General features: G+C 44.0%; 2 protein-coding genes across 7 annotated transcripts in view; one reads left to right on the forward strand and one right to left on the reverse strand.

The window, feature by feature from the left end:
* Nucleotides 1-8,129, forward strand: part of Ubap1 (ubiquitin associated protein 1) — a 75,761-nt gene extending 67,632 nt beyond the window's left edge. For all 6 annotated transcript variants that reach the window (XM_090330123.1, XM_090330122.1, XM_090330121.1 and 3 more), the window contains 3 exons: nt 5,539-5,721; nt 6,339-6,440; nt 7,017-8,129. In XM_090330123.1, coding sequence (XP_090186249.1) covers nt 5,539-5,721; nt 6,339-6,440; nt 7,017-7,157 — 426 coding nt within the window. In that variant the 3' untranslated portion in view covers nt 7,158-8,129. The remainder of the gene's footprint in view (nt 1-5,538; nt 5,722-6,338; nt 6,441-7,016) is intronic.
* A 415-nt stretch (nt 8,130-8,544) lies between these two features.
* Kif24 (kinesin family member 24) overlaps nt 8,545-25,547 on the reverse strand; it is a 59,020-nt gene continuing 42,017 nt past the window's right edge. The window contains exons 7-13 of the mRNA XM_090330120.1: nt 20,533-20,654; nt 19,601-19,706; nt 16,906-16,977; nt 15,913-16,022; nt 11,644-13,842; nt 10,994-11,087; nt 8,545-10,602 (exon numbers count right to left, since the gene is read on the reverse strand). Coding sequence (XP_090186246.1) covers nt 10,462-10,602; nt 10,994-11,087; nt 11,644-13,842; nt 15,913-16,022; nt 16,906-16,977; nt 19,601-19,706; nt 20,533-20,654 — 2,844 coding nt within the window. The 3' untranslated portion in view covers nt 8,545-10,461. The remainder of the gene's footprint in view (nt 10,603-10,993; nt 11,088-11,643; nt 13,843-15,912; nt 16,023-16,905; nt 16,978-19,600; nt 19,707-20,532; nt 20,655-25,547) is intronic.

A 25,547-nucleotide genomic window follows, 5' to 3' on the forward strand; every position in this document is an offset into this window, starting at 1 on the left:
TGCTTCTTGTAAACTTCTTGGACCTCTTTCCAGATAAAGTTGATAGAGTGCAGAGTATCACTGCTATCTCAGAGTTGGTTTCATCCTACTTTCAGTTGGTCAGTTGTTAAGGTCAGTACTATACTCCTGATTTAGATAAAAACATCCTGGAAAGATCAGGATCTTCAATGAATACTTCTCACCCCCATTTGAAGTTAGATTAACCAGTTAGACACCAAAACCAATGAACAACTCTTTCTAAATGAAATACTTGTGATTAAAAAAAAAATTATTGGCAAATGAGCCCGAGGTCTTATACATGCTAGGCTAATGCTATGCTACACCAGCATTGCTTCTACCTCTTTTGTTTGCATTTTGAGACAAATCTTCACCTCTTAACTGCCCTAGACTGGCCTTGAATTCATGATTCTCCTACCTCCTAAGTAGCTGGGATTACACTGTCATGAAATTGTTTTTAGAAGAATCCCCCCTCTCCCCCTTTCTTTCTTAACTTGGTCAGTACTGGGTTGGAACCCAGGGCCTGAACCTCACTTAGCTTGCTTGCTTGCCACCAGCTTAGCCCTTTTTGGTTATTTTAGAGATAGGACTCTTGGACTTTCCTGTCTGGGCTGGCCTCAAACTTCAGTCTTTTGGATCTCAGCCTCCTGAATAGCTAGGATTACAAGCATGAGCCACTGACACCTGGCTTTCATTGAGCTCTTTGCAATGAGGTGGTGGACATAAAAGGAAAAAGTGAGTATGGTCTATGTTGCTCAGGCTGGCTTTGAACTAACTGCTGGGCTTAACTGATCAACCTGCTCAAACTCCCAAGAAGCTGGCACTGTAGGTGTCTAAACTCTTATTTATTTATTTTTTACTTATTGCTTTTGACAGTTAACATTCCTCTATACACTTTCCACATTTTAAGATTTCAAATTTTACTGTTTCTGCCTTTCCTTTTTCTTCATAGACACTAAAGGTAAATACAAGTTTTAGTTCTTATTTTAATGGCTTTCGGAGACACTAAACATGTCTTAATTTGCTGTACCAAATGAAATTCTCCTTTTGAAAACATTATTAAGGCTTTCACTTATTTGATTGCCCTGTTGATAAGGTCAAGTGCTAAGCCCAAAGCCAAGCTCTAAGGAATAAAAAATGTACAGGGCATGGTAACTGTCCTTTATGCATTTACATAAATACTATGTTCAAAATGTGACTAGAATGCTTCAGTAAGGTAATAATGCAGGTGGGACATGTAATCAGTGTTCAAATGTACACATAGATTAGTGGGGTAGAGTTAAAGTGTCTGGGAAGACTTGCAGAGGACTGTCTTGATAGAATGAGGTAGTGCCTGAAGGCTACAAAGGTGTACAAAGACTGTAACCTCTTAGTAGTGCTCAAGCTCTTTAGAAACTTTGAAACTCCAGTATATCCTCCTAAAAACTCTGCTTTCCCTCAAGCACTAATATTGGGAAAGACGCCTTCATAGTTCTTTTCTACTCTGTTTTGTTCATTATAAGTCTACACTTTAACTACTGGATATAAAAAAATCCATTTTATGCTGAAGTCAGTTCTTGCCCTTGAACTCAGGGCACTGTCCTTGAGCTTTTTTAAGGCTAATGCTCTACCACTTCAGCCATAGCACTACCTTACTCTTTCTGTGTATGTGATACCAAGGAATCAAACCCAGGGCCTTCTGCAGACTAGCACTGTACTTCTAGGCCACACCCCCAGTCCATTTTTCTGTTACAAAAATAAATCATGACAAAGACCACTCTGAGTTCAGTAATGTGTTAAAAAACAGTTGTGTCTGGGACCTGGCATCTTCCTGCCTCAATCACCAGAGTGCTGGAGATTTACCCCTAAATGCATCTATAAATGAATATTTAGATTATCTCTGATATTTACTGAAGGTGATGCTGGGATCTATATAATCTATGAATACTCACATATACATATATTTGTAAAGATTCATACTAAGATGTACATGTATGTGTCAGAAGTCTCTGGTGGTACTGATGTTTGAGCACAGGGCCTCAAGTAAGTATACTACCACTTAAGTAATATCCCTAGATATTTTCGTCATTTTGCTTTCGTCATTCTGGGGCTAGGGCCTCATTTACATGTCCATATAGCTAGGTACAGGTCAGCACTGCATGCCTCACTATTGATTAAGGTGAGGTTTGCACTATTGTCTAGCCTTACCTTGAACCACAGGCTTTCTGATCTCTATTTTCTATGTAGTTGGGATCACAAGAATTTAGCGCTCAGTGTCTGAGGTGTTGTGTGTGTATCTGTGTGCACGCATGCGTGCGTCCATGTATAGCTGGTATTAACTGCGGCACTTTGGCCAGTTTTTCTTTTTTTGGTGGGTCATGGGGCTTGAACTCTGGGCTGGGTACGCTCCCTGCGCTCTTCAGCTCAAGGCTACTGCCCTACCTCTGGGCCTAGGTGTTGTTCCAGAGCTCTTCAGCTCAAGACTACCGCTCTACCCTTGTACCAAGCCCCACTTCCCATTTTCTAGAGGTTAATTGGAGATAAGATTCTGTGGTTCTTTTATGCCCAGGCTGGCTTTGAACCTTGATCCTCAGATCTCAGCCTTCTGAGTAGCTAGGATTACAGGCGTGAGCCACCGCCTGGCCTGCCAGTTATTTTTGAGATGGACTCTTTTGGACTTTTTTGTCTAGGCTGATCTCAAACCATTAGTCTCCTGAGCAGCTACAATTAGGGGCATGAGCCTCTGACACCCAGCCTGAGGTGAATGCTTACTATTACTAGCATACATTAGTTATAAAAGTAGGTTGAATGTGCCTTTTCTGTATATATAAACAATTTATCTACCACTTTCTTCCCCTGTATCACCTCTTCCTTAGCCTACTCCGCCTTCTTAATAGGTTTATTTCCATATATGTAAATAAACTTACTTACCTTGTTCATCTCCTTTCACTTTGACTTTGCCACTTCCCCACCAGAGCCTGTTGTACTTGACTTTCATTCCTGGGTTGGTTTTTTTGGGGGGGGGCAGTCTTGGGGCTTGAACTGAGCACTTGGGCACTGTCTCTGTGCTTCTTTGCTCAAGGCTCTACTACTTGAGCCATGGCGCCACTTCTAGCCTTTTCTGTGTTTGTGGTATGAAGGAATCAAGCTCAGGGCTTCATGCGTTGCTAGGCAAGCACTCTGCCACCACATTCCCAGTCCCCAATCCTCTTTTGATCAACAGTTTTGTTTTTTTTTTTCCTAGTCCTGGGGCTTGAACTCAGGGCCTGAGCACTATTCTTGGGTTTTCTCAAGGCTAGAGCTCTACTACTTGAGCCACAGCATCACATCCGGCTGTGTGTGTGATTTTTTTTTTTATATTAAAGCATTTATTTTTTATTTATTTATTTATTTTTGCCAGTCCCGGGCTTGAGCTCAGGGCCTGAGCACTGCCCTTGGACTTTCTCAAGGCTAGAGCTCTACCACTTGAGCCTCAGCACCACTTCCGGCTTTTTTCTATATATGTGGTACCAAGGAATCGAACCCGGGTCTTCATGCATGCTAGGCAAGCACTTTAACCACTAGGCCAAACTCCCGGCCCCTATTAAAGCATTTATTAACATTGATTTTTACATCATATTTCAAAAACTGCCCCAATCAGCAGTTTTTATTGAGGTTCCCTATGTAACTTTGTACACAGTTGTGTCATAGTTTGAAATTACTTAACCTTTTATCTTCCTTTTTCCCCTCTCTCCTTCTTCTCGTCCTCCTACATTGTCTCATAGTTAGAATCATGTTCTGGATGTGTGTATAAATTTAAAGATGAATATTTGTATACATACTAGTTTTCATTTTATCAATAGGATTCTAGAAGTACACACACACACACACACACACACACACACCCCCAAGAACATTTTCAGGTTCTAGAAGTATAAATACACACACACACACCCCAAGAACATTTTCAGTTCTATACATGGTCAGGTTTTTCTAGACAGCACCAGATAACATTTCTAACCAGAGTGCCCAGCTTCATATGAAATTTTTTACAAGTACTCACATTCCAGTCACATTCCACCTGACATTCATATATTCAAACAGCTTATGAGAAAAGCAGTTTCATTCTATCTGGCTGGCTAGGCTCATCATATGAGAGCTGGCACTTGAGGGCTTGAGCTCAGGCTGAGCCAGTCTCTAGAGAGGGAGCTAAGAATTTTAGAGCTTGAAGAGTGGCTAGATTGGTTTAAATAGTGGCTATGCTCTGTCATAACTTCTGTAACCAGCTAGCAGCCCCATATCTTGTAAGTAGGATGATTAAACAGAAGCTTAATGGGTCTGAAATCCTGCACTCTTCCTGGCTTTCCCAGCATAGTTTGAGGAGAGCAACAGGTTCTAGAAATTGAATTTTGAAGCTGGGTGCCAGTGGCTCATGCCTGTAATCATAGCTACTCAGGAGGCTGACATCTGAGGATCACAATTGGAAGCCAGCCAGGGCAGGAAAGTACAAGAGACACATCTCCAATAAACAACTTAGAAAAAGCTAGAAGTGGCGCTGTGACACAGGTGGTAGAGTACTAGACTTAAGCCAAGAAAGGCTCATGGACAGAGCCAGGGTGAGTTCAAGTCCCATGACTGGCAAAATAATAATAATAATAGTAGTCGTAGTAGTAGTAATAGTAATAGTAGTATTGATTCTGAATGTGCTTTACGACAGAGGGCTTCCTGGTGCCTCCCTCCCTTACTGTCCCAATAAAGAAAAATTTGAAACATTTTGTTTCTTGACAGTTGAGCCCAATTGTAGAATACCTTGTGACCTTGTTCACATAGTGAATGGGACCTTTAGTCCCAAACTGAGCTGCCTTTGTGTCTTGGGTTTGATTCATTATGCATGGTGGTAGAAGGAGCGAAACATAGGTCTCTGTATATCAGTCAGATGAGGGTAAGGTCCAGTGGCATGGAGCAGATTGCTTGTAGCCAGTGCAGTAGACTGTGACAGGGTCCTGGAGTTCAGCAGAGTGTGGGGGCTCGAGGGGTGGGGGTTATTCAAAACCCCTGAGGCCCTGAGCTGGCCATGTAGGAAATAGCACTCACAGCCTCTGCCTGGACCTGTGAGATATAGGAGACACTTCGGGGACAAAGTTAGCTCCAGAGGGAGTGTTAAGTGAATGATCTCTGTACTCTGATACAGCGATCTAGGAAAGGGATAATGGGATCTGGAGAGAAACTGACACAGCCAGTTAAGGTTCTAGTCCTGTGGGGTGGGATGGGGGTGGGGTAGTAAGGGTTTATGTGGCTGATGTGTGCGTCCTTCTGCAAGCAGGTGGGGGGCGGGGGGAGTTGAGGTAGTTCCAGCTGCAGGTATCTCCCCAGTTTTCCGCTCCTCTGATTGGTACCCCATCTCCCTTCATGCCTGTTTAGAATGTTTGACCAGCAACCCAGCCTTTTCTTATTGCAATTGTAGACTGCTTGCATGTGTACTCACTAAGTGTCAGAAATGGGAAGCTCCAGGATTCATCTCCCTCCATGATGTGTTTCTGGGGCCTAGGTCTTGTGTTGATTCTTTCCTTTCTCTACTACTAGGTCAACCCTCCAAATTTCTCAGTGTCACAAGTGCCCAACATGCCCAGCTGTCCCCAGGCCTATTCTGAGTTGCAGAGGCTGTCCCCCAGTGAGCGGCAGTGTGTGGAGACAGTGGTCAGCATGGGCTACTCATACGACGGTGTGCTGAGAGCCATGAGGAAGAAAGGGCAGAACATTGAGCAGGTGAGCAGCTGGTCTACAGGGGAAGATTAGTGCACCAGACAAGAGTGCTGACCTCTGAGGCTGGGATAGTAATCTGCCCTCAACATAAAGCCCTTTGTTGATGGTTGCTATGGGAGTGAGATCTCATTCATTCATTCAACTTATTTCTTTATGGTTGCTGAGGGAAAGCCTTGGGACTATAGAGTTGTTGGAATGTCTTCCAGGTACCCCTTGTCTGCCACTCCAGAGAGGGCAAAATTTTAAGCACTGATACTTTTATCTTGTTATGGTTGCCCAGCAAATTCTGAATAGGGTACTGTAGTGTCTCATACTTTCTGACTCAGGCTGTTTAGAGGACTGCTCTGCCCCATCTGTGGAGCTGACATTCTGATAAATGTGAGTCTGCTGGAGCAGAACCTTCTTTGGGAAGTGGCTATTCATGTTTAGAAGGGTGTGTCTGTATGTTCACAAGTAGTTACTGAGCTCATGCTGTGCTGGACACAGTTCAAGGCACAAAGTCAAGGCCTGTCCAGGATCTGATGACTTGGGTGGGGTGGAGAGCAAAACACTAGCTACTTTGATACTTTCAGGAAGCATACAGGGAGTAGGTACTTAAACCTCTTGTTTTCTTTTTTAAGATTCTCGACTATCTCTTTGCACACGGACAGCTTTGTGAGAAGGGCTTTGACCCGCTTTTAGTGGAAGAGGCTCTGGAAATGCACCAGTGTTCAGAAGAAAAGGTAGGAACCTTCACGCTTCCACAGGCAGTCACCTTGTTTACACAGAATATGTTGAGGCCTCTTAGCTGGGATGAGAAACAATTGAATTAAAGGCTGCTAATAAAATCCCAGTGAAAGAAAGGGGAAATTATTGGATTCCCATCGCTAGGTCTTTGTTCACTCCATTCCTTGGAGAGCAGCAGTTTTTGGTTTAGTATTTTTTTGCCTTGGTAGGATTGTGGATGAGAATAATGGGACTAGGTGAGTGAACTAGGCCTGGGCAGGGCTCCTGGCTTCCTCCACCCGCTAGTACCCATTTATACCTTTTTCATGTGGCTGGACTATTTATGTGTGTATATTTATTTTTGGTTGCTAGTTCTGGGGCACTCAGGGCTTGGGTGTTATCCTGAGCTTTTACTGCTAACAGTCTTCCACCTAAACCACAGCTCACATTTCCAGCTTATCCCCTCCCCCTAAGCTGGCTTCAACCGCAATCCTCAGATCTCAACCTCCTGTCTAAGCTAGGAATGCAAGTATGAGCCATTGGTGTCTGGCTTGAACCCTTTTCTTTAATTTATATTTTTTTCTGTCTCTTAGATGATGGAGTTTCTTCAATTAATGAGCAAATTTAAGGAAATGGGCTTTGAACTTAAAGACATTAAGGAAGTGTTGCTATTACATAACAATGACCAGGACAATGCTTTGGAAGACCTCATGGCCCGTGCCGGAGCCAGCTGAGACCAAGCCCTGCCTCGGCCCTGCCACGGAACCACCATCCCTCAGGAGGCCCTGCAGAGCCCATCTGTGGGAAGGAAAGGGGGCTCACTTCCAGATTTTCTTTTGGGAGTCAGGGCAGATATAGAGATGGTGCTTGCCAGTCTCTAAGCCTAGACCTTGATCTGGGGAGTAATTGGGAGAGATCTGGGCATGTAAGCCCCAGACCTGTTCTGGCTCCTTCCATATTAAATGCGTTTGTATTTTGAAAAGTGTCCTTCCCACCTTGGCCTTGCAGAAAGAATACTTGGGTCTTTCTGGGGTCTCTGTGTCCTCAGCCAAAACCTGGCCTGGTTGCCAGGAGGAGTGGGGAGAAGGAGGGAGGACCAGATTTAGTGCTGCTCTGGGACTAGATGCTTCCCGCTCTTACCTGCACGGGTAGGCTGAACTCTTAATTCAAGTTGAATGCAAGTGAAAGGTTCTTCCAGGGTTTCATCTTTTCCCCTTCTAAGTTACTTAGTGTTACACTGGTTCTGCAATGTCTCTGAGATGCAAAGAATGCACTTGGGGCCAATCTGCCTCTTCTGTTAGGCAGTCCCCATGCTTCCTAAGCCAACGTGTTTCTTTCACCTTCATTTGGACGACAGTTCTTTGCTGCCCAGGGCTCTAGAGCCCCAGTTCTAGGAAACTTGTCTAAATCATCACTGGCCCCTTCCCAGGATATTGAACAGGTGAGAAAATAGGCCTCAACATAGTAGCCCAGCACTAACCCCCTGTTCTCTTTGAACAGCCTCCTTCAGCCCTGCTTTAGGATGACACAACGAGTAACACCTAGGTATAGAAATTTGTCTCTTTGGTTTGTTTTGTATTATGTTGTACATCATTAAAGATCTAAAAGATCTAAATACAAAGGATATAAAATCTTGATGAATCTAAAATAATTTGCTAACTATTTTGATTCTTCAGAGAGAACTACTAATAAAAGAATAAAAGGTATGTCCTGTGTGATAACTTCTTTATTGCAAAGAACTCTTAGGGTGGGCAGATGGTGAAGTGATTTTTTCTTTTTCTTTTTTGGTTGGTCTCGGGTCTTGAACTCTGGGCCTGGGTGCTATCCCTGAAGTCTTCAACTCAAAGCGATTTTGTAGGTTAGAATCTTTTTTGTATGTCAATACTTTTCTTCCTCCTCCTGAATGTCTGAATGACCTAAGAACTGGCCCTCCAGTCTTTTTTTGGCCAGTTCTGGGGCTTGAACTCAGAGCTTGGGCACTGTCCTTGGACACTTATTGCTCAAGGCTAGCGCCCTGCCACTGAGCCACTTCCAGATTTTTGTGTATTTTCTGTGCATATGGTACTAGGAATTGAACTCAGGACTTCATACATGTCAGGTAAGCACTCTACCACAAGGCCATGCTCCCGCTCCCACCCAACCCCCCTCCCCATTTTTTTGTTTGTTTGCAAAGTAGGCACAAACAAGGATCTATTTAAAGCTGACCTAGTTCAGTTTCTGAGCCGAGACCTAAGGCTTCCTGCCGGATTGTACAGGTGGGAGCAAGCTAGGTCTTTCTTCAGGTGTTCAAACTTTAGGAGGTGAGCAAGTTCCCTTTCCTGTGAGGTTAAAACTAAAGTGCTTTCCTATACAAGCGGTGCCACTGTGACAGAATTCCTCCCTAAGGTTTTTTGTCTTTACCCTTAATACTGTCCTACCATCCCTTTTTGGCATTTGGCTGGGAGTGGATCTTTTTTTTTCCAGTGACTCTGGAGGAAGGCTTGAGAGAGCCTTAAACTGGATGCAGGATGCCCTCTGGTGGTTATAATTCATATTACCTGAGAATGCTACAGTAGACCTTACCTTGGCTTGCTTTATTATCCTATATCCTGTCTATGTATCATCTAATCTATGTATGGTTGTTTTGCAGCTTGAACTAGATGAGACCTTACATTCTCATTTGACTTTGTTGTTGGAACTTAAGCCACAATTGCAGTTCTGGCCTTTTGCTGGTTAATTACAGATATGAGTCTCTCAGATTTGTCTATCTGGGCTTACTTTGAACCTTAATCTTAATCCTCAGATGTCAGGATTAAAAGCCTGAGCCACTGGCTCCAGGTTTTTGTTTTTGGACAAGGTCTTACTGTGTTGCACAATCAGGCTTCAAACTCATAGTCCTCCTATTGGCCTCCTCAGTGCTGGAATCACAGGCAAGTGCCACCACACCTAGCTTCTGTTGGCCTTTTAATTAGGCACTTTTAAAACTTTAACATTTTTTTCTCCAACAAAAATTAGTTTACATTACAATGGGTTTTCTGGGTCAAGGCTATGACCCATGAATCTCAGTTTGACTTAAGGTAACTTCCAAAAATGAGCTTAATTCTGCCAAAAACATAATGAAGCAAGCAAAGCTCAGATGAAGACACACATGTATGGATGTGGATATTGTATCCATGTCCTCAGACTATTGACTATAACATTTGATACCAAGATCCTGAATATGACGCCTAGAGAGTGGCTGTGCAGGGTTTCCCAGAGGACACAAGCCCACATGATGTACTTGCCTGTGATTCTTCAGTTGTTGAGTCATTCAGTTAGGGGTGGGGAGGGTGAGGAATCAGGAGCCAGGAACTCTCCCAGAAGCACAAGGTGCTGGGCGGCAGCATTGTTCCTAGGCCTATCACCTCAGCAAATGTAGATATGGGAAAAGAAAAGCAGTGATGTGGGCACCCTCTATTGTCCCAAAACTGGATTGCAGGAAGGGCCAGTACTGGAAGCATAAAATTTGCTTCAGTCTTGTTAAAGACATGTTAAAGTTTATTCATTTAAATTTTCCAAAGTGTAATCTTATCTCCACAGGCTTGGTAGTGGTGTACCTGCTTATCCTACCGCTGTACTTCTGGCAACTATTTTTTAGTTTGGGGCCAAAGTTTTAGTCTTTGAAGACAGAAAGGCATAGAGTTGAGCTGATAAAGCCCCTGGGCTCAGCATATTGTCTTCCCTGGTTTGTGACCTCTGACCTCCACATTACTAACTCACTCTCTTTGATCCTCAAACTTGGGATTAGAGATGTGTTCCCACAGATTTATGACGAATGAATGCAAATGTTTTTTTGAACCCCAAAGTAAAGAAACGGGCATCAAAGGACTTTAACCTGGCCCTTCCTTTCTTACAGATATTCTGAGCTTGGAACTGAGGGAGGAGCTAGTCCCATATCTGGATAAGGCTAGTCCAGGTAGGATTACAGAGTGGGTATGTGCAGAGAGAACCTGGCAGGGTCCTCCCGCCGCTGAACAGTCACTCCTATACTGCTTCTGCCATCTGCTATAAGGTCTTGTTCTAAGACACCGCTGTTCTCTCAGGGGCTGCAGCTGGCTTGTGGCAGGTGAGGTACAGCTGCAGCTGGCTTCTCAAACTCTGAATACACTTGGATTTCAAAGCCATGATTTCATCCAGCTGGGTTACAAAATCTTCAAAATCCTGAGAAAGGAAACAGGACAAAGGGAGTGTTTGCTTTTGTTGGCCTCGGCCATATCTAGTCCTACCTCTTGTAGGAAAATTTTAGAAACCAGGCTCTTTCAGGCAGAAGTCATTTGAAAAAGTTCCTACAGCAGTAGAGGGACCCACGTCCCTGCACTTTCTAGGTAGAGGAGCATATTAAGATAGAAATGCCCCCTGGTCTGCATGTTGTAGCCAGCGGGCTAGCCACTGCTAGACAGTGCAGAAGGGCTAAGGAAAAGACTGTAACTCTTTCCCAGAATGGGCTCAGGCTGTCTCAGATGTTAGTGTGACAGCAGAAGGAACAGATACCACAGTAAACATGGACAGACCAATTCTCAACATCCTTGATTGTCTAGCCAACAGTACTTACATTAGAAACTAGCTGGTTCATTAGGGTCTCCTCCTTGAATCCCAACTCAGCCATTTCATTCATTTGCTCTTGGTGTGCACGGATGACCACCTGCCTGGGGACACAGAGAAGAGACTGTGAACTTACCCCCTGCTGCTCACCCTCTCAGGCAGCTTTCTGAAATGGAGCTTCATGTACAGGCTAGGAACTGACCAACCAAGGCTTTGACCAGGGCCGTTTCACTGTCTCCCTCCCTGCTTCTTTTCTCAGGATCAGTCAAGGGTTTAGATAGCACCAAGAAGATACAGCAAAACAGATGGGGCATTTCAAGCTTTCCTTTCCAGATACTGGGGGATAGGGTGGGTGCTGCTTCTCTGTTCGCTGTGGCTTTCCTCAGAAAGACTCAAGGCTGTGATCACTGGAGCTGACATACTTAGTACAATGTCTGCTCTCATTTCTACTTTCTATAAAGGGCCAGGACAAAAGCAGGCAGACTGAGCTAGAAGGGGAAATTTATCTCCTGTCAGACTGTAGTGATATACAATGGAGCCACAGGACTGCCCACTCAAAGGCAAGATATTTTCTGTGCATCTCTGTGTGTGGGGGGGGAGGGAGAGAGAGGGAGTGGGAGTAGGGGGACAAAGGGGTCTTAGGGAGAACGTCCTACTTACTGTGCTTGCTTCAGGGTGTGCTGACCAAGTAACACTGCAGTCTTGGCAGAGGAGTAGGGTACCAGAGGAGAGTCTAGAGATGCTAAGCACCTTGAGTCTGGCCTGCGTTTGAGCCATGTGCTGTCTTCATTGTAGCAAGGCAACCTGATGGGGTTTGTGGTTAAGCCAAGCTCCTGCCAACTGAGCTCTGAAGGAAGCTTTATCTTCTGTACCCATGGCTGGCCAGTGATACCACTACTTCCTGTATGTGGGCTGAGTTTTGGTCCAGAATGGGATACCCCAGTATGGATGTTGGAGAAGGGCTTTCCTGGGAGACCCCAGGAACCCAACTCTGTCTCCTCAGCATCAGCATCATACTGCTCACTACCCACATGTTCTTGGGAGCAGAGTGCAGGCTCTTTGCTCTGGCAGACCTCATCCAGCTCAGCATCCCTGTTGGGCAACTTGTCCTGTGGGTGCTGATGGATGGGTGATGGGGACAGAGCTGGAAGATCACCACCAGGCTTGTTGTCGGGTGGAGATGAGGACAGCCACAAGCACTCTGTTGCTGAAGACACTGATGAGGCTGCCTCTTGATCACTGGAGGATATCACGTGGCCCACAGCTGCTCCTCCTATGAGTTCTGCCCCATCCTGGGTCAGCTGCTCCAAGGGAGAAGGGCTCTTATCAGCTGGGGTCTCCAGGAGGGACACTGTGAGAGGAGCCATTAATCCAGAAGCATATTCAGAGGAGGTGCCTAACAGTTCTCTAGAGTCTTCTCCTTGGAAAGGCTGAGGTGGGCTGTCTTCCCCGACTTTTCTCTGTGGTGTGGGGATTGTGTCTGTTTGGTCTGGGGATCCAGGAACTGCAATATGAGATAGCGAAGAAAAATCGTCTTCTAGAGATGGTGAACTATCCTCAGCTTGCCCAGGAACCTCACTTCTGAAAGTGTCCTGTCCAAAGTCAAAGACAGGGGCCCCACCTTGTTTCTGGCTATAGATAAAGTCTACTTGTGAGCAGGAAGGCTTTTCTGCCAGGTTATCTCTGGGAGAAGGCCCTGAAGAGGACGAGTCCTCCTCTCTCCTCCAGTCTAAGTACATCTCACTTGGGCTGTGGCTGTGATTGAATGCTGCTCTTTTGTGACTTCTTATGAGGTCCCTGGAACACACCCAGCTCTCAGTTAGACCCTTTTCATCACCCTCCACCCTGGAGCTAAAAAGCAGACACTGCTGCCTTTCTGCCGCCTGTTCCTCAGGATCCTGCTCTTTATTCTGATGCAGGAAGAATGAGCTTTCACTTTTGGATGTGTTCTTTTGCTTTGTGGTCCTCTGACTCGAAACATGTGAAAAAGAATCTTCACTGAAGTCACTGTCATCAAGGTCCTCAGCTTGGGCTCCACTGTGGCTGTCAGAGTGGGAAACAGGAGGCGTCTCACTCAGGAGCTGACCATCTGAGGGCCTATGTTGGCATAAAAACCTTTCCAGTGGCTGGTATTTTAACTTTTCCTGGAGAAGAGGTGGTTGCTGAAACTGTTGGTGATAAAAACGCAAATGTTCCTCCCTTTCCTTTTGATGTGGAGGGATATTTGTCCAAGCTTCAGAGTTAAGGCTGGCAGGCATGCCTGCCTTGCCATCTTGACTCTCCTCTGCTAAATGGTGGTTGCTGTTAGAGCAGAAGTCAACTCGTGACATGAGCTGCTTCTGTACTGGCTGCACAGTCTGTACCTTCTTATACTTGGCAGGTAGCTTGGCTGGTAGCTTGCCATGCACCAGACCTTCTCCTGGGCCCCTGCCTGCCCACCCAAGGGCAGTCTTATGGCCAGATACAGATACAGTTTTCTCAGAGAACAATGGTGCTGTCTCTTCCACTCCTTTTTTGACAAAATGTCCAGACAGTGTTGTTCCTTTGGCAGGGCTCTTCACGACCCACTCTTGGGGAGGGCTCCCTCTAGAACTACCCCTTTTACCAACACCTTTAGGTACAGAGGTGAAAGGGATGTTGGGAGGGTGGCTGACCAGTGGGTGTGCTTTTCCTCTAGCAGAGCCTGGTGCCACTGTTAGTGCCTGCTGAAGCCCCAGCTTAACCTTTTTTGGAGAACATTTGTCCCCTGGCAGGACCACAGGGGAGCTCTGAATTCGTTTTGGAGACGAGTTTTCAGATGACCGATTTCTACTGGTACCTGACACACAACACTTAATGCCTTTCTTTAGTTCTTTGACCCTGGAAATGACCATGCAATGTTAAACATGCATTCTGTATGTCTATAATTTGTTTCTATAGCCTTCAAGAAAAACAAAAACTAAGAAAAATGACAAGTGTTGGCACTTATTAATTTAAATAAATCTAGAAAAGAGTAAGAGGGAGAAGGGCCATTCTATTGCTCTACAGTTTTTCTTCTGAGAATGTGAGTGGGCCTCCAGGTGTGCATGATCAGAAGAGTTTGGGGAATCGCCCTCGCTCCATGTGACGGACACGCCAGAACTATCCTATGCTCTTGCAGGGTTCATGCCATAGTTCCTGAAGGTGGTCTAGCCCAGGAGTTCACGTCTCTCACGTACCCACCATGCTACAAAGAATCCTCTTTTCTGGGAAGATGAGTTACCCCAAACATACTGGGCATTTCAAGAAACAAAATCTCCATAAATATATAGGATTGTGCTACTTTCATTAAGAGAAACATGACTTATCTAACATCTATTCCCAAGGCTTCTCAACCTGTGTGTGTGTGTGTGTGATGGGGCTTGAACTCAGCCTGGTTGCTGTCCCTGAGCTCTTCAGCTCAAGACTAATGCCCTACTTCCTGTTTTCTAGAGGTTAATTGGAGATAAGAGTCTCAGGTCCTTTTTGTGCCTAGGCTGGCTTTGAATCTTGATCCTCAGATAGTGTGTGTGTGTGTGTGTGTGTGTGTGTGTGTGTGTGTGTGTGTGTGTGTGTGTGTGTGTGTGTGTGTGTGTGTGTGTGTGTGTGTGTGTGTGTGTGTGTGTGTGTGTGTGTGTGTGTGTGTGTGTGTGTGTGTGTGTGTGTGTGTGTGTGTGTGTGTGTGTGTGTGTGTGATGGGACTTGAACTCAGCCTGGTTGCTGTCCCTGAGCTCTTCAGCTCAAGGCTAATGCCCTACTTCCTGTTTTCTAGAGGTTAATTGGAGATAAGAGTCTCAGGTCCTTTTTGTGCCTAGGCTGGCTTTGAATCTTGATCCTCAGATCTCAGTTTCCTGAGTAGGATTACAGGTGTGAGACACCTGCCCCTTGCCAGCTACCATTAACATTTTGTATGTATGTTATAGTGGCCTCTGCCCTCAGATGTCAGTACTGTTTTTTTCCAAGTTATGACAATCAAAAATATCTTTGGGCTAAAGGTGTGGTTCAAGTGGTAGAGTGCTTAGTTCAAAGCCTAGTATCGAAAAAAATATATATTCCCCACTGTAAGAGACACATGTGGCCTTAAGGGTAGAGATGGCAAGGATGTCATCCTTCTAACATGTCCACATTGATACCTTCTGCACCTATATAACTCCAAGTATAATATATATTCTGGGGCCAGGAGTTTGGCCTAGTGGTAGAGTGCTTGTCTAGCATGCATGAATACCCAGGTTCGATTTCTCGGTACCACATACATAGAAAAAAGTCGGAAGTGGTGCTGTGGCTCAAGTGGTACAGCTCTAGCCTTGAGAAAGTCCAAGGACAGTGCTCAGGCCATGAGATCAAAAAAAAAAATATATATATATATATATATATACACACACACAGACACTCACGCGCGCGTCCACTACTCTTGGGACTTGAACTTAGGGCCTAGGCACTGCGCTTGAGCTTTTTTGCTTGTGACTGGCACTCTACCAATTAAGCCACAACTCCACTTCAAGCTTCTTGGTAGTTAATTGAAGATAAGAATCTCGCAGAATTACCTGCCTGGGCTGACTTCAAACTATAATCCTCAGATCTCAATCTCCTGAGCAACTAAGTGTGACTACCAGCACTTGGCTAATATATATTCTATTCTGTCCTTACAATTAAGGAAGAAAAGCTCATTGAGCCTACCATACTAGATTAATATCTCATGGTCACTGAAATGACACTGATAAGACTATTCTCTTGAACAAGAGGATGTGCCAACTTTCTCTTGTCACATTTACAAAAACAGAACCTAATAGGTTACATTCTTCTAACAGTTGCTCCAGGAAGAGAGTTGTGGAGCTCAATGTCATATCCTTATTTGTGTATGAGACACATGCATAAATACATGTGTCACACAAATACACAAACACACACTTGCCTTTTGGGGATCCAACTTACCGATCAGCATAACGCAAAGTATTCAGAGTGTGTTCAGTGGCCATATGGCTTGGTGAAATGTTGGCAATCATGCAAGTTTTGGCATTGCCAATGAAAGAGTCTTTTAGGACCTGTTGAAATCAAAAGGCGTGTCAATAAGGAACAAAGATATACTATTTATTACGTGTAGAATGTTAGGTCCATAGCACCCCTCTGTTCACACAAAGGCATCTCACAAAACAGGAACTATAAATGGCCAGTAAACATAGAAAAGGGTACTCACACCACCATTAATCAATGAAGTACAAACCACAAGAAAACTTTTTTTTTTTTAAATAATCATTTTATTTATTTATTTATTTTTGGCCAGTCCTGGGCTTGAGCTCAGGGCCTGAGCCCTGTCCTTGGACTTTCTCAAGGCTAGAGCTCTACCACTTGAGCCTAAGAACCACTTCCGGCTTTTTTCTATGTATGTGGTACCAAGGAATTGAACCCGGGTCTTCATGCATGCTAGGCAAGCACTTTAACCACTAGGCCAAACTCCAGGCCCCCCCCCCTTTTTTTTAATTCAGAGTTAAAGAGATTGATGACACTTTCCTATGCTTCTATATACACCATCCTTCCAGAGAGAATTCAGTGCCTCCTTTCTCTTCCCCCACTAACCCCATGCTTTCTGGTATGGATGCTCTCTAAATGAACAAAGGGATGTAGGAACAATGAAAGAACCAGAATAAACTCAAGGTTCACATTTAACTTTTTTTCTTTTTTGGTCTATTGTGGGGCTTGAACTCTGGGCCTGGGCACTGTTGCTGAGCTCTTCAGCTCAAGGCTCTACCACTTTGAGCCATAGCACCACTTCTGGTTTTCTGGTGGTTAAATAGAGATAAGAGTCTCACGGACTTTCATGCCCAGGCTGGTTTTGAACTGAGATCCTAAGATCTTAGCCTGCTGAGTAGCTAGGATTATAGGTGCGAGTTACTGGCACCTGGCTGGCTCATGTTTGTTTAACTTTACCTGGGTTAATTTGCTCTGCCTGAATGGAGTGTGGGTGTGCTCCTGGTCCAGTGCTCGGATACATTCCTTCAGCTGCAAGTAGGGGATAAGCAAGCACATCAAATACATGAAAAGTGTGTAACAGGTCAGATACTATACCCATAGGAATTTTGCTTTACGCCACACTCAGGCAATGGTCACAAAAAGAAGTCAAGATGCCCTGGTGTTTATGGTTCAGCAAGTAACACCATATAAGACTTGGGCTGCTTCCCTAAGGGCCTCCCTGTTTAGAGTGAAACTAATCCTGTGGTTGTGGCATTGGCCTTGGGTGGGGGACTACCTTGAGGCCCTGGAGTCCAAGCTCCTGTAGAGATGTCCTAACCTATTAGCTCCTCACAGTCTTCCTAACTACTGATATACACAAATGTGAGAATAACTATAGTCACTTCCTTTCTTCCTCACTTACATACATACCTATGCTGATTTGAACTTGCACTGTCTAAAGTTAGAAGAGGAACTGCACCGAGAAACCAGCTCACTTTCCATCCTCAGAGTTAAGGAGCAGACAACAACAAAGGAATTACATTTGCTCCTGAGCATGGCCCCTCAGTGAGAAGGGCTCAGTGGACATCATTAGAAACGTGGATGTATGGACTGTCCAGGGCAATATGCCCATAAAAAATAGGGACAGGGATGGGGAAGTCAGAGTGAAGGAGGAGAAACCCTCTACTTCAGAATCATGCATCTAGGCTAAAACATAGTAGCTGAGAAAGAAGGGGGAGAAGATGAAGAAAACCATCCCTTGGAAGCAGCAGGGCAGGGAGGTGGACCAGGAATGAGCCTTGACAGTCTGCTGGGCCACAGAGTCCTATCACTACTTCACCTCTACTCTAGCCAAAAAGCCGGAATACTTTCTTTTTCTTTTTCTAATTAAGTAGGAGAGGGCAAGGTCTTGCTATGTAGCCTAGGCTTCCCCTAAACTGGACTACATGTGGCAATAGCTTCAGTTAGTAAAATTCAATCTGATATCCCCCAAAGAGTAGAATAAGGAGACTCACCAGCCCTTGAAGTATACCTGCTCCTCACATAATCAAATCCAAGGATGGCCACCAGTCTCTTGGGTCCGTTTACCTCTGCTATATTAACATGAAACTTCACTAATGGATGGACTTGGTCAGTGTTTTTCTTTTACTAGGGATTGAATTTGGGGCCTTGAGCATGCTAGGAAATTGCTCTGGCAATTCAGTATCTCTTTTGTTGTATTTTGCTTTTGAGATAGTCTCATTAAATTTTTCTTGGACTGGCCCTGAATTTAAGATCCTTCTACCTCCACCTTCTGAGTAGCTGGGATCACAGGTGCATGGCATCTTGCCAGGCTAGCTTTTTCAACTTTTGATGAGCACTGGAGCTAGCTGACAGGTACATAAGAGATCACTAAGCAATCTGTTCTGCTTTTATATGCCTGAAAAATGAATACAATTTTTTTTTTTGCCAGTCCTGGCTTTGAACTCAAGGCCTAGGCACTGTCTTTGGGCTTTCTCAAGGCTAGAGTTCTATCACTTGAGCCACAGCACCACTTCCAGCTTAGTCTATGTATGTGGTACTCAGGAATTGAACCCGGGTCTTTGTGCATGCGAGGTAAAGTAGTCTACCAAACTCTCAGCCCATGATAACAATTTTTAAAAGATCTTTCTTTCTCAAGGCATTAGCATGTATTAGTTGTACAAAGGAGGTTTCATTGTGACATTTTCATATATGCACACAATATATGATGATCAAACTAAGCCAATTTCCCCCCCCATGTCCTCTTCCCTCCTTTTTTTTTTTCTTTTTCTTTTTTTGAACTCTGGGCTTGGGCACTGTCCCTGAGCTCTTCAGCTCAAGGCTACTGTCCTACCCCTTGAGACACAGCGTCATTTCCAGTTTTCTGGTGGTTAATTGGAGATAAGAGTCTCATGGACTTTAGTGCTGGGGCTGGCTCTGAACCACGATCCTCAGATCTCAACCTCCTGAGTAGCTAGGATTACAGGCATGAGTCACTGTGCCCTCCCTCCTTTCTTTCTTTTTCTTTTCCTCTTTCTTTCTTTCTTTCTTTCTTTCTTTCTTTCTTTCTTTCTTTCCTTCCTTCCTTCTTTCTTTCATCATGGGGCTTGAACTCTGGGCCTCGGTACCGTCCCTGAGCTCTTCAGCTCAAAGGTACTACCCTAACCCCTTGAGCTATAGCCCCACTTCTGTTTTTCTAATGGTTAACTGGAGATCAGTCTCACAGTCTTTAGTGCCTGGGCTGGCTTTGAACTAAGATCCTCAGATCTCAGCCTCCTGAGTAGTTAGGATTATAGGCATGAGCCACTGTGCCCAGCTCCTTTTTTCATTTATGTTTGAGATAGGGTCTTACTGCTGGCCCAGCCCAGTCTGGTCTTCTCAATCTTCTTTCCTTAATTAATACAATTAAAATATTTGAAATAAGGAAAAAGCTTACTAAATTAACCACTTGACAACTGCAGAAATTTCCGGTTATTATGCAGGAATGACCAGAAAAAGAGAAGGCAGAGAGAAAAAGGAAGAGCTGCTTAGCATTGCTGAGAATCTAACTGGGCAGCCTCTCTCCAGCCCCATAGTCAGTTGACTGCCTGCCAGCTGTTCTGCTGATTCCATTCTTATGGTTGGATGTAAAGGGCAAAAGTACTCAAGGTTTTTTAAATTTGGAGCAACTTACAGCCAGAAGACTCTGGTTTATTTCTGCACCTTCCATCTTGGTCTGTTTATCCGAGTCCCTGGCATCTGCTGCTCTTTCACTGCCCGCCAAATCAATAAAAGAGATCCTAGAGAAAAGACACAGCAAGAATGACTTCTATGGGTCTTTGGTTTATTTTTACATTTTGAGACCACCGGGGGGGGGGGGCGGGCGGGGGGGAATCAACATTGGCTCTATCTCAGGAAAAAAAAGCTATTGCTGTCAGCTTTCCAAAAAAACATCACAAAGTTTTGACCTGTCAGCTGTTGCTGGCAATGATCACTTCGAGACTTTAGCTGGTTCTAACCATTGTGAGGAATGATGACGGGTGGAAATTAGCAAGGCATTCTTCCCATAATGCCAAATGACCATAATGCAAATCACTTAGATGACCACTTAGATAATTAAGGAGAAAGTTTTGTGGGCTGCTTTCCAGAAAAAAAAAGGGGGGGGAGGGGAAAAAAGAAAAGAAAAACTCATTACTCAGAGGTGAGATAGGCTCATCCATCAGCATGGCAGCATTTGCTAAGATAGCACCACAGAAGCAATGAATGTATCCAATTGTCTTATGGCTTCTTTCAAGAAGAATGGATTAATCTCTCCTCCCCATTTATGGACTGCAAGCTCTCTGAGATGCATTCTCTGCTGTTTCTCTGCTGATACCGTGGTTTCACATTAGAAGCAATCAATGTCCCTTTTAATAACTTAGGGTTGACCAACAATGGGTCATTACTTCATGGTTAATCAACTGACGGCACTTTAGTACAATGATTTATTTCAGGCCTAACAACTCTACTCTTATATCCCTGAAAAGGTGGCTCCACGGTAGTAGGGTGTCCTGTTGTTGAGAACACATATTTCAATGTCACATTAAGGAAGCAGACAATGCAATTCTTTGCCTATCTCCAGCTCACCTGCCAAAGGTCCTCTTGGCTGAATCTTTGATCTGAATTTGGATGATAGCATGGGAGCGGGAGGAGTCGGCATTAACTCCAGTGGCCCCAGTGCTGCGCTCCTTGCTGCCTTTTAAGATCACCTAAAAATAAAATCCATAGGATGACTTCCCCTAGGAGTAAGCAAAGCCCTCGGCCTCCAAAAAGTTGGCTAAGTAAGCAGTAGAGACCAGACATATAATTTTTGTCAGTACACTGCAGTTTTGTTCTGTCCAGATGGAAAGCTGCCCAGACACTAAATCATACAGAGTAAGTACCCAATGGCAACAAAAACAATGAGGAATACTAATCTTGTGGGAGAACATTCAATAGCTCAAGAGCTAATTTACTTCTTGATCCCATAGACTCTTTTTAATATCCTTGATGGATTTAGTCTTACTACAGTCCCCAGGGCAAAACTTGGCTCCAAAGCAAGGTCTCATAGTACTCATCCATCTTAGTAACTGAAGCAGAAGACAGAAATGTGCATCAGGAACGACTGATCAGATCTATGTGTTCTACCAGGGTACAGGCATGAAGATGGCCAGGCCCACTATGTTGGAACAAGGAAGCAGTGAGTTATTTCGATTGTCATGAGTCCTTTACTTCCCTTGAGATCCATCTTCCCTCAACCCTGCCTGGGAGGAAGGACTAACTGGGATCCTTCTGACCACATGGAATGGAGGGAGATGAGCCATCAGGGCTGGCGTCTTGCTACTGAACACATAGCCATACATCAACATTTTTGCCCTGATTTTTTTTTTTTTAAATAGAGTCTTGCTGGCCTTGATTTTAGCCCTTCAAGGTAGGGATTACAGGCCTGTGCCATCCATGTCAGACTTGTGTAATTTTAGACTGGGAGGAGAGGTAACTAATAATAATTTTAACAAATAAAACAACCCCCCCCCAAAAAAAAACCTTTAAATGCTATTTGGCAGAGTTCTTCCTTTAGCCTAATTTGGGTTAGGTATGATTATTATTATTTTCTTGCCAGTCCTGGGGCTTGAACTCAGGTCCTGAGCACAGTCCTTGGGCTTTCTCAAGGCTAGAGCTCTACCACATGAGCCATAGCACCATTTCTGTCCATTTCTATGTATGTTGGTACCAAGGAATGGAAAGGGTCTTTGTGCAGCTAGGCAGCACTCTACCACTAGGCCAAAACTCCTGGCTCTAATTATTATTTTAAAAAACCAAACAACTCAGTTTACCATTGAAGAACAAACCCAAAAACTGATTGGCTCATAGACAAATAGCTTCTGTGTAACAGAGCCAAATTCTATATTCAGTTTGTCTCTCTCCAAGTTCATATGAGATTCTACCACAATAAACAAAAAGGGGGTCGTCTATGATAAGTCCATTTACTTTGCAATTAATTAAGGGTACAGAAGTTTTATCTCACCTTTTCTCAATCTCTCAGAATTTTAATTTAATTTATTCAGTTCAGCCAGTTTCCAAATTAAGAGCCCAAAAGCTGGGCTGGGGTTCAAGGGGTAGAGTACCTGCCTAGCAAGGGCAAAACTAGAAGTTCAAATCAGAGAGAGAGGCAGTAAGGAGGAAGAGAGAGAACTGACTAAAAGTTGACAGAGACAAATTTCAACAACAGGCCTCAAACTATCTCAGGGGAAGGTACTTTAAATTTGTGTGTATGGGCCGGGAGTTTGGCCTAGTGGTAGAGTATTTGCCTAGCATGCATGAAGACCTGGGTTCGATTCCTCAGTACCACATAGATAGAAAAAGCTGGAAGTGGTACTGTGGCTCAAGTGGCAGAGTGCTAGCCTTGAAAAAAAGCCCAAGGACAGTGCTCAGGCCTTGAGTTCAAGTCCCACGACTAGAAAAAAGTGTGTTTGTCTATATATGTCTCAGTACTGGAACTTGAACTCAGGGTCTCACTATGGCTTATTTAGTTCAAAATTGGAATTCTACCACTTGGGTACACTTCCATCTCTGGCTTTTTGTTGTTTTATTGGAAATAAAGTTTCTGCCTGTGTAGCTTTAAATCACAATCCTCAGAGATCAGACACTGGAGTAGCTAAGATTATAGGGGTGAGCCACTGGTGCCTAGTTATTTTTTTTAAGCTAATTTAAAAACAAGTTATTTCATGGTCTAAGTAGTAGTTAATTGGACCTGAGACTCATCTCATCTCCAATTATCCTCTAGAAAATGGGAAATGGGGCTTGGCTCAAGGGTAGGGTGGAAGCCTTGAGCTGAAGAGCTCAGGGCCAACGCCCAGGCCCAGGGATAGGGCGGTAGCCTTGAGCTGAAGAGCTCAGGGCCAACGCCCAGGCCAAGTTCAAGCCCCATGACCCACCAAAAAACAAAACAAAAAAAACCTCTAGTCTTCCATAGGGGGAAAAAAAAAGGTTAAGTCTTTGAGTACTGATAATAAAACTATTTCTTCCAGATCAGGTGTTATGTATACTTCTTTCCTTTTGCTAAGGGTGTCAGTTCTTCCCTCTTTCTTTCTCATTCTTTCCCTCCCATCGCTGCCCTTGCACTGCTTAGTTCCACTGCATCCATGTCTAACCGCAGCTGATGGGCCCCATTGCTGCACTGTCACCGCTTTCCACTGACTGTGCCCTCCACCCACCTTCCTTTAGGTGTGCTTGTGTATACTCCATAGTTGAGCCATCTAATAATGGTAAGACAGATTAAAGTTCTTTGTTTCCTTATCAGTTTTCTCCCCCTCCCCCTGTCCTGGAGCTTCAACTCAGGGCCTGGGCACTGACTATCCTTGGACACTTTGCTCAAGGCTAGTACTCTGCTATTGAGCCACAGCACCACTTTTGGCTTTTTTTTTTTCTGTGTATGTAGTTCAAACCCAAGGCTTCATGCATGCTAGGTAAGCCCTCTACCACCAGGCCACACTCCTGGCTCCTCTCTGGAGTTCTTTACATCCTGTTTATTATTTTGTGTACCTATGAAGAGGTGCTTGGGTCTTACTCTCTAGCTTTTCTCCTAAGACTGTCTTCTTTTGGTTTCACTGAATAAACATTTTTTTTATAAAGATATAAAATAACTAGCACCTTTGAGCAAACTTAGAAACTTGTTTTCATAACTATAAAATAAACTTTCATGGAAAAATACAGTTTAATAGATCAACATAGCATGTGTTTCTCAGTCCAAGTCAAAATAGAAAAGAGGGAAGGGCCAAGCCTGTACAGGCCTGTTCCCTGCCTGTACACCTAGCTACTACTCATGAAGCTAAGGTCTTGAAGACTGTGATTCAAAGTCAGCCTAAAAGACTTCAGCTCCAAAATAATCAGTAAAAAGCTAGGATGGAGGCAAACCTGAGCCTAAGTTCAAGGCCCAGAAACACCGAAAGAAAAGGAATAGAGGAACTGGAGGATGAAGAGAGAGACAGAGGAAAAGGGGGAGAGGGAGATAATGAGTATTTGTGAGAATTATGAGTGTAGGAACTGAACAAAAATAATACAAATACCTCCCACCACCTCCTCCTCAAATTCCTTCCCTAATTAAAGTCTAGAGGACATCTAAAACATGTTTTAGATGTTTTAATGAAATGGGAATCTGCTGCAAAAGGAAGGAGAGACAACTGCTGGATTCTATGGTGCTGAGAGACATTCAGGGACTTCCAAATAATATGTGTCAAATTAGCTAGTAGTAACATGCTAACTAAGCATTTATGTACATTAGCTCATTTCCTTTTATCATCCAACTCAATCATCTGCTATCATTCATGCCTCAGAAAGTTTTTAAAAACCTGCACAATTATACATAGCACTGTCCTCCAGTGTTCCATCTGGTCATAAGACCTTAACCACTTAAGGGCCATAAGCATTTCATGGTACGTGTGTGCACATGCATGTGCAAAGCCTAGTGTGCTAGGGCTTGAACTCAGAGCACTGTGCTCTTGCTCATTTTTTTTTTTTGCTCTAGACTGATGCTCTACCACTTGAGCCATACTCTTGTTTCCAGCTTTTTCTTTCAATTAGACGTATGAATTTTACATATTCTTCTGCCTGGGCTGACTCAGTGGAAATCCTCTGGTTTCAGCTTCCTGAATACCTAGGATTATAGGCATGAGCTCTGGGCACTTAGCTTTTGATACATTTTTCTTTTGGGGGGGGGAGCATTGGGATCTTAACTCAGGGCCTTGTACTTGCTTGGCAAGTATTCTATTTGAGTCACACCCCAGCCCAAAGGAGCCCTGGGGCTTGAACTCAAGAGACTGGGCACTGTCCTTGAGCTTTCCACTTGAGCCACAGCACCACTTCCAGTTTTTTCTGTTTTATAGTTTTGTTTTGGGTAGCTCTTTTTATATGAGCCTTTGGTATCAATTAGACAAAAAATTTTAAGAAAGTTTTAAAAAAATCAGAAGTCTTAGAAAGGATACTTATGATTATGCAAAACAGCTATAGGGATAACTTAAACATCTCTAAAACTGAAAAAAAAATGCTCACTAGTTACATGACAGAAAAGAAAATACAAATCTCTTCCTTCTACATCTGGGGAAATGATGAGTCAATAACTCTGGTAAAGGCAGAGATTTCCTGGGTGGTAATTCCTGTACTGGTAAGATCATGCAGTCAGATAAGTGCAAAAGGAGAATTTCCTGGAGGACAATCTGAGTGAAAAATGAAGCTGCCAGGTGTACAGGCAGGCAACAAGTGGCCAGGCCTGGGGGAGCTGTGAGAGTAACACCTGAAGATGACACCTGAGCAGATACATGGTGATACCTATGTGGGTTAAACAGTGACACCTGAGAGTGACAGTGTGCCATCTGAGTTAGCAAGTGTTCTAAAATGTTTCTGAGAGTAACCGTGTCAGATATCTATAATTTATATAGATTGTCCACATGGATCTCAGCTATCTTTCTGCCTGTACAACACCACAAGGATTGCAAACTCAGAGAACATCAATGATAATAAATAAAACCTTATATTGATGAATACATTTCTCTGTGCATTTCTTAGGAATAGTAAAGTTTCCAGGAGGGGAAGGCTACTCAATGTGGACTGTCCATTAAGCAGAGCTG

The sequence above is a fragment of the Megascapheus bottae genome, chromosome 3 (genome assembly GCF_031878675.1).
Source record: "Megascapheus bottae isolate mThoBot1 chromosome 3, mThoBot2.hap1, whole genome shotgun sequence".
In the NCBI taxonomy this organism is placed as follows: domain Eukaryota; kingdom Metazoa; phylum Chordata; class Mammalia; order Rodentia; family Geomyidae; genus Megascapheus; species Megascapheus bottae.